This window comes from Cyprinus carpio, unplaced genomic scaffold (assembly GCF_018340385.1).
Source record: "Cyprinus carpio isolate SPL01 unplaced genomic scaffold, ASM1834038v1 S000006726, whole genome shotgun sequence".
NCBI lineage: Eukaryota > Metazoa > Chordata > Actinopteri > Cypriniformes > Cyprinidae > Cyprinus > Cyprinus carpio.
In genome coordinates this window covers 466,367-480,109 of record NW_024879330.1, presented here as the reverse complement: position 1 = coordinate 480,109, position 13,743 = coordinate 466,367, and the positions used below count along the sequence as shown (strand labels likewise).

Here is a 13,743-nt window from a genome sequence, read left to right as displayed (position 1 = left end):
TTATGTAAATAAAATAATGTTTTTAACGGAGAACAAGCATATTGTACAATCAATGCATGTCCAGAAAAAAAACAAACATTTGTACACAAGGACGCAATTGCATAATTATATGCTCTCAAGGTATAACTTTTAGATACTTTTTCCAAATATATTTTAATATCAGTTTTAAAGTTCATAAACAGGCAAACAGATGTTTTTCCAAAACCATCTGACCTTATAAATCTATGATGATCAAAACATAATAAATAGATAAAAATACAAGATTTGTATCACCAATCACATATGAAGATGCAACATAACATCAAAATAGCTCACAAAAATGAAGAATATCAGCCTTCTTTTTGTAAATAATTTTTTCGGTTATCACCAAACCCAAGCAAACAAATAAATAAATAATTAAAAAAATGCTAAATTAATAAAGAATACTAGAAATTATAAGCCAAGCCTTTTAACTGACTGTAAATCTTTTCTGGTGGTAGATGGGTAACTTATTATTCATGTAATTTACGAAAATGGAAATTATCCAAAGAACATAACAGATTGTAAGGTCCATTTTTTGATGATTATCTTTATTTGTTACAAAATCTATACAAATTTTGACATTTAAATGAATATAATTATTAAATAAATGTAGTTTAAAAACACAGCAATCTATTATGGCATACATACAGGGGAGCATTTATGGTATTATGGTAGATTACCCTGAATATTTTATTTCTTATGAGTGCTGTCAAAATGATGAATCCACGATTATCACATCCAAAATAAAAGGTTTTTGTTAAATAATATATGCGTGCATGCGTGTTAATTTATTAGATATCTTGATTACAAACACATGGCATGTATACATTTAAGGAAAATATGTTATGTTTATATAGTAAATTGATTTATATATAATATAAAATATAAGAAATAATATATAAAGTATCTACAAGGTAATATTTTCAAAAATTTACTGGAGTGTATGATTATATATACATAACTTAAATGTACACAGTACACTACATATTAGATGTAAACAAAAAACTTTTAGTTGGATGCGATTAATCACGATTAATCATTTGACAGCACTATTATTTATTTATTTTTATTACATTTACATATTTTTATTACATTTACAGCACTGTTCCAGGGCCAAATGGATTACAAATAGAAAAAAGAACAACGAAAAGTTTACCAATGTATGTTGCAATAATAATAAGTAGAAAATAAGTAGAAAAAAAAACAAAAAAAAAAGAAGAAACAAATATTTGTTCGGAGCGCTCAGCCTGTCATTCGCCTATCTGTCGTGTGATGGGGCGATACTGAGCTTCAAGTGACCCGACGGGGGGGGACATAAAAAAAAAAACCGTACGAATCAACAGAGGAAGAGCTTGTTTCCACAGTTCCGTGCGACCGCCAGCCATTCTGTTTCCCTCATCCGCCAGTTTTAAACGCGCGGCGGCCTTCAAAACGCCGAGTTATTTACTAATTTCATATCAATTTCACGTGTTTGGGATTACAGGAAGAAGAAGTTACTGCGCGAGCGCGTGTGCAGACTTCAAATTCGCCAAACATGCCGCGGATTCTGATTTAAAGGAGGCGTTGTGGCGCAAACACTGAGGTAGTTTAGACAACACTTCGATGTTTTCCGCAGCAATAACTCCAATAAACTCCCGCGTTTTCCTTCATTAAAAGCTACTTAATGTGATGATTATTTAAACGCAAACTGTACAAATATATATGCACTGATGTGTTTATATTTGCTTCTTTATTCATGTCTGTGACGCGGAACTGCGTTATTTTTTGAATGTTTTAAAATATCCAACAACACGGAACGCGGTTGCCATTTTTGTTTTCCCAAAAGTGCCTATAACCGCACACTTTATATTGTTTTAAGCATGATTATTAATTACAGTAGCTCAATACTCCGTCAAAATTGAGCACACAAATCAGATAATTAATCAATATAATACTCAAATATCTGTCAATTCTAGGTGTGTTTTTCTTTTCTTTTTTTTTTTGCAGGCCATTTATTTCATTTATATGTTCATTTATTTTATTATTTTTATATTTAGATATTTTTTTTAATTGCACACTCTAACTCCAGCACATTATTCTCATTCTATGAGAGAGAGAAAAAACTAACCTAACCCTTAAGATTACTGCCGTCTTTTAAAAAAGAAAAAAGAGAGCCTCTGACACAAATCTATTATTTTGCTAATACTATCTACTTATTTTTCTTTTGATATATTATATTATATTATATTCTACAAAAGAGCAACAATGTGTATATATCGTCACAGCACTTATATATTGTTGCTCTTTTGTTGGTTTTGATTTCTTGTGTTGTTCTTATGTGGATAAAAGTGTGCTAAATGTAAATTTATCATCTATTTATTCATTCACAACTTGCTTGAAATATATTGAAAATATATATTCTGCTCACAAGTGTCATAATCCTTGGTTTTCTCTCTGACACTTATCTTCTTGATGAACAAGTACGCTCACTTTTGAGAGAACTCTATTAGGCTGTTTCTATTTTGGTGTAAAGTGCTCAAAAAACTAAAACGATTTCACCCTTTTTTGGAGGTTTGTGTTAGAATTTGCCGCTTGGTTAGATTAGTCAAGCTTGAGTGTCTTGTTGTTGCATCCCTGATCTGTTATTGGAGATCTCTTTAATTAATTATTTCATGTCTTTGATGTGATTCATCAACAGGATGAGATTCTCAAAAGCGGCTGTAATGAAATCATGGCAAAAATCAGTGGTCTCGAATCGCGTTCCCTGCTGCACCGCAAATCAGCCAAACAGTGCAAAGCCAGATGGTGAGTTTATATCACTCGAGTTATGTCTCAAAACCTAGTGAGCATCAGAGGTCTAATGTTTGTATCTCATGATGTGTTTCTCACAGGTACGAGTGGCTGGACCCCAGCATCAAGAAAACAGAATGGTCACGTGAGGAAGAGGAGAAACTTCTTCACTTGCCAAAACTGATGCCCACTCAGTGGAGGACGATCGCCCCCATCATCGGACGGACACGGCTCCCGCTCAGTGTCTGGAGCATTACGAGTATCTGCTGTAAGTACAGTTTGATGCAAAATACAAACAACATGCAATAACCTTCACCTGTTTTGTGTGGAAGCCCGTTTCCAAACTGAATAAAACATAAAAAAAGACTAAACACACATATCTAATTCATCAATCAATTACTTTTTTTTCCTTCAGAATTGTGACAAACTCACTATTACGAATGATAATGTTAGAATTGAGAAATAAACAAACAGTTGTGAGGAAATATGAGGTTTTTTCCCCCAAGAATTGGACTTTATAATTTGAGTTTACATCTCACAATTAAAAAAAAAAAAAAGTCAGACATTACATTTTTTGGGGACTTTATATCTCACAATTAAGAATTGAGACAAACTTTCTATTGTGATTTATAAAGTTAAAAATCATGACATATGAACTTAATTGTGAGTTACAAAGTCAGAATTGTGAGATATAAACTCAGATTTGAGAGAAAAGTCAGAATTGTGAAAATAAAAAGTTGCAATGAACTTTGTATTTATTTTTATTCCTTGGTGGAAATGGGCTTCCATAGCTTTATGAACAATGCAGTGAAAAAAAAATATAAATCAATGTTAACTTTTCACAGTCCAGTCTAATTCTAAATGTTTTGGTCATATTTAGCAACCCAGAAAGATAGTGTTTTTGGTCGTACGAAGAATTTATTTGTTCTGATCACAGAGATAAAGCCGCCCAGAGAGAGAACGAAGACGATGTGGGCGATGACCCTCGCAAGCTTAAACCGGGAGAGATCGACCCGAACCCTGAGACCAAACCAGCCAGACCCGACCCATTAAACAAACATTAATAACACTGTGACTGAAAAGCAATGAAATGAACCGTTTTAACACTGTGATGGAAAGGACAATGCGTGACGTTCATAAACTGGTGTGTGCAGATGAGCTGGAGATGCTGTCAGAAGCCAGAGCCCGATTGGCCAACACACAGGGCAAGAAGGCGAAGCGGAAAGCCAGAGAGAAACAGCTGGAGGAAGCACGGTAAGATCTCGAGTCAGAAGAACAGATTTGGGGTCTTTTAGCAATTGCTGTGAGTCTCTGAATAAATCTGTGTAAGACCGGATACTTTTGAAATTGTTCACAGGGGGCTGAGAAACAGTATCATTGAAATATTTTTGTTTTTACGTTTCCTTTTTTATTTTAAAGTAGTAGAATAGAATATTTGATATTCTTTTAGTACAGTTAAACTAAATGAAAATTAGAAATGATGCAATTTATGTAGTTAATATTTGTTTATTTCAAGTAATGAAAAATATTAAATTGAATGGTTTTGGATAACTATAATAAACCTGCATAATTCAATCCTGCTGGACCTTCTGAGTACACATTTTTTTTTAGCATATGTTCATATTTAGTAGTAACTGCATCATCATCATAACCGTTGTTTTTATATTAAACTAAAACTATTAAGCACTTTTGTTAAGTGAAAATATAAATATTAGACGAGAAACATAAACAAAAATGAGAAATGTTGCAATTGTATCTAATTGTATAAAGCTGAAATAACAAAATTATGAAAACTGGAATAAAAATGAATTAAATCTAAATAGAAATATAAAAAACTAAGAAATATAATCACAAACATTAGTGTAACTAAAATTAAAATCAAAAATAAAATTTTCAAATTCAACGCTAATTCAAAATATGAATAAGTACTATAATAGTATATAAATACTAAAAGTGCTAAAATGATTCTGATCTCAACGTGTTAACCAAATAAATTCTAAATAGAAATGCATATAAAAACCAAAAATAATAAAAATATAAAAAGCACGTACAATTATAAAGCTGAAATGAAAACAGAAAATATAAAGCTGTCCTTTTTTTGTCCCTATTTATTTCAAGTAACAATTTAGGTTAATTATAATAACCCTGCTGGACTTTTTGAGGACATAAATATTTTTTAGCATAAATTTATATTTTAATATATAAGCTAATGTATATTTAGCCGCTTGCTATCTAGTTATTGGTGCTGATTTTATGATCTAAAAAAGTGTGGTTGGTGTCATAATGAGCTTTGTATGAGTTCTCACAGTGCTGATCACATGGAGTTATTAATCATGATCACTGTTTTCTGCAGTCGTCTGGCAGCGCTTCAGAAGCGCAGGGAGCTGCGAGCGGCAGGCATCGACATCCAGAAGAAGCGCAAGAAGAAGAGAGGTGTGTGGACTATAATGCTGAGATCCCGTTTGAGAAGAAACCCGCGCAGGGCTTCTATGATACGTCCATGGAGCTGTATGATCCTTTGGAACCGAACTTCAAACGACTGCGCCAGCAGCATCTGGACGGGGAACTCAGGAAGTGAGTGAGGTCATGTGAAACGTCCTCCTGTTAGTTCAGTGTCCTGGGTGAGTGTGTTTTTGATCACCCCTGTGCTTTTCTGTATATAGTGAGAAGGAGGATCATGAACGAAAGAAGGACAGACAGAAGATCAAGAAGAAGAAGGAGTCCGATCTGCCCTCGGCCATCCTGCAGACCAGCGGAGTGTCAGAGTTCACCAAGAAGAGAAGCAAACTGGTGCTTCCGGCACCACAGGTCAGAGTCGCAAACTGTACTACCTTAACCCTTATGTGTGGACCTGGCCTTAAACCAAAACACCTTCGCATCCGCAAAACATCCTACTGACTGCATCGCAACCAGTGTTGTTATTGCACACTGAAACCATTAAAAATCAGAGAATCTGACAGATGAAAAACTTTAGAAACCTAAACGGAGAGAAGTTCTAAAATTATTAAAACTAAAAATAAATTAAATCTAAATAGAAATTAAAAAGCTAATAAAAATGACAAAAGCATATACAATTAATAAAGTTTAAAATCTAAATAAAATGTAAACTGAAAATAAAAAATTCAAAGTTCATTCAAAATATTAATAAATACTATAATAGTAGAATAAAACTGATCACAAGATGTTAACCGAATAAATTCAATAGAAATAGAATTTATATATATATATATATATATATATTTAATTTATTATATATAAAAATGACAAAAGCACATAAAATTAGTAAAACTTTAATATAGATAAGTACTATGTAGTAAATAAATAGTACTAAAATACTACATGACACTAACTGATTGCAACAAGTTAACAAATAAATTAAATCTAAATAGAAATGTAAAAACAAATACTAATAGAAGTGACATAAGCACACAAAATTACTAAAACTTTAGGATTTACAATGAAAACTGGAAATATAAAATTAAAAGCTCATTCAAAATATGAATAAATACTATACTAGAATATGAATTAAAAAAAACTAATAAAAATGACAAGCGCATAAAATTAGTAAAACCTTAAATAAAACTAAATTATTAAAAGATAATTCAAAATATAGATAAATACTATAATAGTACTAAAACAACACTGATTGCAACAAGTTTACCAAATAGATTAAATCTAAATAGAAAAATAGAAAAATGACAAGCGCATAAAATCATTAAAATTTTAACTGAAATTAAGAAACTTAAAAGATAAAATTAAAAGCTAATTAAAAAAATTAATTAAATACTAAAAAAAAAAAAAATTAAAAATACATGATAACCAAATGAATTAAATAGAAATAGAATTATATATTAAAAATGAATAAAAATGACAAAAGCACATAAAATTAGTAATACCTTAAATAAAACTAAATTATTAAAAGACTCAATCTAAATAGAAATATAAATATATTAAAAGCAAATTCAAAATATAGATCAATAGTGTGTAAATATATTTAAAAAAAAAAACACTGCTCGCAAACCATGCAGAACGCAGTGTGTTTTATAATAATTATTATAATAGTTTAATATTGAAGTTACGGTTAGTTTTTATGTTGAATAAACGTCATTTTACTGATTATTCTTTCCAGATCTCTGACGCTGAGCTGGAGGAGGTTGTCAAACTGGGTCAGGCCAGCGAAATCGCCCGGCAGACCGCCGAGGAGTCTGGGATCACCAACTCGGCCTCTAGCGCTCTTCTGTCCGTAATACAACGTGACCAATAACTCCATGGCCCTGCGCACACCCAAAACTCCAGCAGCACAGGACAAGATCCTGCAGGTTTGGTCCAGTTTCACAGATTTCCCAGACTGCCTGTTTCATATCCTGAGGCTCACCGCTCGGTTCTTTCACCCTCACAGGAAGCCCAGAACCTGATGGCACTTACCAACGTGGACACGCCTCTTAAGGGAGGGCTGAACACCCCGCTCCACGAGAGCGACTTCTCTGGTGTCACACCACAGAGACAGGTGGTCCAGACGCCCAACACGGTGCTGTCCACACCCTTCAGGTGCCCATCAAGCATGAAAATATGCACTTTCACATGAAAAATGTAGCTTACTGTAGAATGCTCACACTTATTGAGTTCTGTAAAATAACAGAAAATAGTATAGTGCCATAATGCCATATTAAAACAGCGGCTGTGGTTTACAAGAGATTTCGTCAAGGTTTTCTCAAAGTGTGGTAAAGATCACTGTAATGCACTACCTTTAGTAGCTTACTGCTTTAATAAAATATCACCAACAGCAACACAAGGCAACAATGTTCATTTGAAATTAATGTTATGTATTTATTGATATGAATGTATAAACCAATTTTCCACCCAGTAATACAGTTAATTAAATTTAGGCTAGTTATGACTCGTTTATTTTGTTAATTAAAATAATACTTAAATACTACATGAGAATTTTTTTTTTTTTTTTGTAAATTTGTAGAAAATTATTAATGTTGCCTTGGCAACTTACCACAATAATTTGAAGATTACTAAAACTGAAATAATAAAAATAAATTTTAATAATAAAAATAAAAAAAACTTTACCTAAAATTAAAATGAAAACTGAAAATATAAAATTTAAAAGCAAATTCAAAGAAATGTTTAGTCAGAAATAAAATTATTAAAAATATTTATGAATATTAATAAAAGCCAGTTTTAAGCACAGTAATATTTAATTAAATTTATTCTAGTTATAATTATGTTGGTATAGAATTCAGAATTCACTTCAGTAAAACTGTAAATTTCAAATAAATGCTGGTCTTTTGAACTTTTTCAAAGGATCCTAAAAGAAAGCATTGGTTTCAACAAAATATTAAGCAATTTTCTGATGATGATGATGATGATAATAATAGACATTGTTAATAATAAGAAGAAATGTTATGCAAATCAGCATATTAGAATGATTTCTGAAGAATCATGTGACACTGAAGACTGCAGTAATGCTGAAAATTCAGTTTAATCACAGAAATAAATGACATTTTACTACATATTCACATAAAAAATATGTTATTTTAAATTGTATTAATATTCTAAAATATTACTGTTTTTACTGTATTTTCTATCAAATAAATGTGGCTTTGGTGAGCAGAAGAAACTTATTTAAAAACATCAATCCTGAACCCAAACTTTTGAGCGTTAGTGTATTTTGTGCCAGATATTATGCATAACTACACCTAATAGCTCATAATATTGAAGTATATGCTAAATTTCAGGTTAATGAGCTGTGTGAATAATGACTTTATGCCTATGGTTTCCCAGAACGCCCAGCCACGGAGCCGACGGCATGACCCCTCACAGTGGGATGACTCCTAAACCCTCAGTGGGGGTGACCCCGCTCAGGACCCCGCTGCGGGACAAGCTCAACATCAACACAGAGGAGGGCGGCATGGACTACAGCGACCCGTCATTTGCCAAACACTTGGTGCGTGACACTCATAACAATGAGCCTGAATTTGTCTGAGATTTAAACTCTTGTCCTTGAGTGCACTGAATGCAGTTTTGATGCATTTCTTCAAGTGTGTTTTTGCGTCATGGCTAGATGTTTTCTGTCTGTTCCAGCAAAAGGAGTCCCGCGAGCAGCTCCGACAGGGCTTGATGTCTCTTCCGGTGCCCAAAAATGACTTTGAGATTGTTCTTCCTGAAAACGCTGAGAAAGAGCTGGAGGAAGCCGAGGTGGACGAGAGTTTCGTGGAGGATGCGGCCGAGATAGAGCTGCGCAAACAGGTCAGTTAACCGAACACCTCGGCCTGTCTAATGCAGCTTTTTGAGATCTGTAAGAACTCGGATGTTGTTCGGGATCCAGAGGGTGTTTGTTTTTGGTGTTATTTATCTTGTGTGATATCCACAGGCCGCCAGAGACGCCGAGAGAGAGAAGGAGCTGCGTCAGAGACACACGGCAGTTCAGAGAGATTTACCAAGACCTTCAGAGGTGAAGACATGCTTATTTATCCATCACAATCACTGTGCCCCCAAACTGTGTTGTTTTGGTACTATTAATATACTGTTACAGTATTTATCAATGTTTTTGTTTTGTTTTTAACTAAAATTGAAGTTTTAGTAATTTTGTTGTGTTTTTGATTTTTATTATTGTTTTATTTCTATTTAGTGTTTATTAGTTTTTATTTCAGTTTTAGTAACTTAAAAAAAACTGAACTGCGTTGGCAACTAAATGGAAAAAAGTTTTATTGGAAAAAAAGTGAAGTGTTTTCATGTAGAAATAATAATTTAGTTTTTGTTTTATTGCAATTAACAAATATTTTGAAATAGTTTTTGTTAACAACACTGCCACATACTGTGACATTTATAATTAATATTATAATAATTATAATTATAATTAAAATTAATAAAATTAATTTTGTAATTTATTTTTATTTTTGTTTTCATTTTAATAATAGTTTAAGTTTTAGTAATTTTGTTTTTTTTATTTGTATTTTTTAACAAATATTCTATTTTTTTTTTAGTTTTTTAGTTTTAGTAACTATTAAAGTTAAGTAAAAAAAAAAAAAATTATTTAGTTGCCTAGTCAACATTTTTTCATGTAGAATTTACATTTTAGTTTAGTTTTCAGTTTTTGTTACCAGTAAAATTTGCAGTATGTAGTTTTAATATTCTAAAAGAGTATTTATTAACATTTTGAGATTTTGTTTCTTTTCAGTTTTAATTTTAGTTTAGTTTATCATTTTAATACATGTATACATATTTCTATTTTTTTGTTTATATTCATTTTTATTTGTTTTAGTAACTTTTTCATTTAGTTTTAGTAACTTTAATTTAGTTGCCAAGGCAATATTTCTAATGTGTTTTTTTTTTTTTTTTAATAAATAGTTGGTGTTTGTTAACAATAACAACACTGCCACATATTGACATTTGTGACCCTGGAGCACAGGGGTGTGTTTGTAGCAATAGCCAAAAAACATTGTATTGGTCAAAATTATTGATTTTTCTTTTATACCAAAAATTATCAGGATATTAAGTAATATTATATTTTGTATTTTGATTAGTAATATGCATTGCTAAGAACTTAATTTGAACAAATTTAAAGGTGATTTTCTCAATATTTAGATTTTTTTGCACCCTCAGATTCCAGATTTTCAAATAGATGTATCTCAGACAAATATTGTCTGATCCTAATAAACCATACATTAATGGAAAGATTATTTATTCAGCTTTCATATGATGTATAAATCTCAATTTTTGGAAATTGACCCTTATGACTGGTTTTGTGGTCCAGGGTCACATTTGTAAAATGCAAACTTTTCAGGAACCTAACGTCTCAAAGATTTGCACCACATTTATCTCTAATAATGTCATGTGTTGTAGAGTAAAGTAATGTGGGGCAGAACTCAACTAATTGTTGAGTTGTTTAAGACTAGCCATTATATACATATACAAGGTGCTCTTATGGCTTTCTGCCTCATGTAGTTATACAAATAAAGAATGAGTACTTTTTAACAGTTTAAAGTAATGTACAATACAATGAGATAAAGTCTTGAGAGCGTTCTGAAATATTGCTGCTGTATGTGTGAGTTCAGGTCAACGAGACGATCCTCCGGCCTCATAATGTGGAGCCGCCGCTGACGGACCTGCAGCAGGCCGAAGAAATCATTAAGAAAGAAATGATCACCATGATCCACTTCGACTGTCTGCATCAGCCCTTCAGCGACGCGCTGGCCAAGAAGGGGAAAGGAATGGGGTCCAGCTCCAACAACACAGAGCACATCGCTTTCCTGGAGAAAAACCCCTACGAAAAGGTCTCCGAGGAAGAGCTCAAAAAGGTTTGTATAGAATTATACGTGGGAACAGACAGACGGCTGGAGAGGCTTTTGTTATTCTGCAGTTACAGATTCTGTTAGAAATGTCCCCGTCTCCTTTTTTGTGTACTGAAGCCTATTTAAGAAAATGTTTAAGATGCATTGTGTCTTTAGAGTCGCTGTCATTACTTTTCAGGAGGGCTGCGAATAACGATTTTGAGGATCTAAACAAATCCTCTGATTATTATTATTTTTTTATAAATTAGATTTTAAAAATCCTAATTTTATTTTCTTTATTGGGAAAATTATATTCTATTTCGAATTGATTATGAAATATGATGGTAATTTGTAATAAAAAGCAGGGCTGCAACAACTAATCAATAAATAATAAAAAATAAAATATAAATGTTAATAAAATATAAATATATTCTAACATTTAATATTTAAAAAAATCATAGTGTATGACTTTGAAGAGCATTAAATGAATTGGAATGAAATGTTTCTTATGCAACTAATCAATAATAAATAGTACAGTTATGTAACAACATTTAAATAAAATCTAAATATATTGCTATATTTTATATATAAAAAAAAAAAAAACAATTTAAGGTTTTAAAAGCATTAAAATTATTTGGAGCTAGCTGTGTATTATACTAAAGCAAAGTAAAAAAAAAAATAGTGTCACATTGCAAAAGAGTGTTAGACTTAATTTTCTTTATACAGTTTTATCTCAGATTATGACTTGGATATTTCTGTTATATTCACCCATAAAGTCTTTATGTGAAGCGGTTTGCTTTTATTCAGAGCTTACAGAGAGTTCTGTTCACTTTTCAGTCATAAAGATCATGATTACTCTGTGTGTGTGTGTCTGCGTGTGTGTGTGTCTGCGTGTGTGTGTGTGTGCATGTCTGGCAGGCCGGAGAGCTGCTGGCTCAGGAGATGGAGGTGGTGAAGCATGGGATGGGTCATGGAGATCTGTCTATAGAGGCGTATAACCAGGTGTGGGAGGAGTGTTACAGTCAGGTCCTGTACCTGCCCGGACAGAGCCGCTACACCCGAGCAAATCTGGCCAGCAAGAAGGACAGAATCGAGTCTATGGAGAAGAAACTGGAGGTAAGATCATTAACTTCACGATGTGTTCTGCACACTTCCTTTGTGTCCAGTAGATGGCACTGTTTGGCTAATAGAAGCATATGTTCAGTAATGTTGAGGGTTTTGGTAAAATCACTCGAGTCTTTTTGCTTTTAAAGTCACTCTATACATATATGTCACTCTGTGTGTGTATATGTGTGTATGTATGTATGTATATATATGTATGTATATTTATGTATATATAATGTGTGATTTTTTTTTTATTTTTATATATGTATTTTATATATATATTTAGATGTTTATTCTTAGCAGTCTTAGTGCTCTTAGACTTTGTAATTTATTAAATATTTATTCTTAGTGCTCTTCAAAGTATCTGTGTTTGTGTATATATGTATATATATCCTCTATTTTTTTTTAATAATTTTATATTTTTTTCATTATTTTAAATGTATTTTTAATTATTTATTCGTAGTGCTCTTAAAAGTCATTCAGTATGTTTTCCCCATCTTTTTATTTTTATTTTTTTTAAATGTATATTTTTATTTTATTAACTTTTTATTTGTTTTATTTTATTAAATTAGATTTATTTTTAACAATTTATTTTTGTTTGTTTGGTTTTGGTGGGAACTTTATTTTATTATTCTTTTTTTCATATATTCAGTCATGTTTATGTTTTTTATTGAAGTCACCAAATTATTTTATTTCTTCTAGTGTAAGAGTCTGTTGATTCTGATCCGTTCTTGGTGCTTTTAAAAGTCAGAGAGATTTTTCCATCTTTATTTTTTACATCATAGTGTTATTTTTTCTTGGCAATTCTTGTTAATTTTTAATTTTTTTGGTGTGTACTTCATTCTTTTTTGCTTTTAGTATAACAGATGTTAATTCTTTCGTCTTACTGCTCTTAAAAGTAATTCAGTGTGTTAACTTCATAATTAACCAGCCAAGATAAACCATGATAAATCCGTTAATTCTGTTTTAATGAGGACGGCTCTAAACATGCTTGGTCACCAGTAAGACAGCCAGTATCCTGCAGTTTCAGGAGGACGCACACATGTGCAGAGCTTCAGTTCATTAGGACACCCCACACTTGACAAGGCTGTGTTTGTGTTCATGCATCCCGCTGGGAACATGTGGCAGAAACTTGGAGTCCAATCACACAGCAGCACGTTCAGAGACGCAGGAAGCGGCTCTCATTCAGAGATTCAGCAGCATCTGCACATTTATCAACAGACCTCAGCCGGAGTTACACACACACACACACACACACACACATGCAGAGAGACAGTTTCAGTATTATTATTATTATTATATGTGTGGTTACTACTACACTATTTTGATTATAGCCAGGCTTTGTTACGGTCATTTTCTTTTGTTTGTTTGTTTTTTTTTTTTTAGAAATTAGAAATGGTAAACAATTTGTTTTTTATTTTACAAATGTAATATTTTAAAATTGTTTAAACTTTATTTTAGTTAGTAATATACAATTATAGTTATAGTTTGTTTATATATATATATATATATATATATGTATAATAGTTTGTTTAAAAATATAAAAATATATATATATATATATATATAT

The 13,743-nt window shown here is 31.8% G+C and overlaps 1 protein-coding gene across 1 annotated transcript in view; it reads left to right on the top strand.

The window, feature by feature from the left end:
- Nucleotides 1-13,743, top strand: part of LOC109067379 (CDC5 cell division cycle 5-like (S. pombe)) — a 22,215-nt gene that overhangs the window by 5,606 nt on the left and 2,866 nt on the right. Inside the window, 18 exon segments of the mRNA XM_042755585.1 lie at nt 2,699-2,728; nt 2,731-2,760; nt 2,762-2,805; nt 2,892-3,021; nt 3,024-3,058; nt 3,728-3,846; nt 3,936-4,044; nt 5,144-5,225; nt 5,228-5,364; nt 5,454-5,598; nt 6,920-7,036; nt 7,038-7,109; nt 7,190-7,338; nt 8,581-8,743; nt 8,881-9,045; nt 9,170-9,250; nt 10,854-11,096; nt 11,988-12,185. Of these exon segments, the coding sequence (XP_042611519.1) occupies nt 2,699-2,728; nt 2,731-2,760; nt 2,762-2,805; nt 2,892-3,021; nt 3,024-3,058; nt 3,728-3,846; nt 3,936-4,044; nt 5,144-5,225; nt 5,228-5,364; nt 5,454-5,598; nt 6,920-7,036; nt 7,038-7,109; nt 7,190-7,338; nt 8,581-8,743; nt 8,881-9,045; nt 9,170-9,250; nt 10,854-11,096; nt 11,988-12,185 (2,049 nt within the window).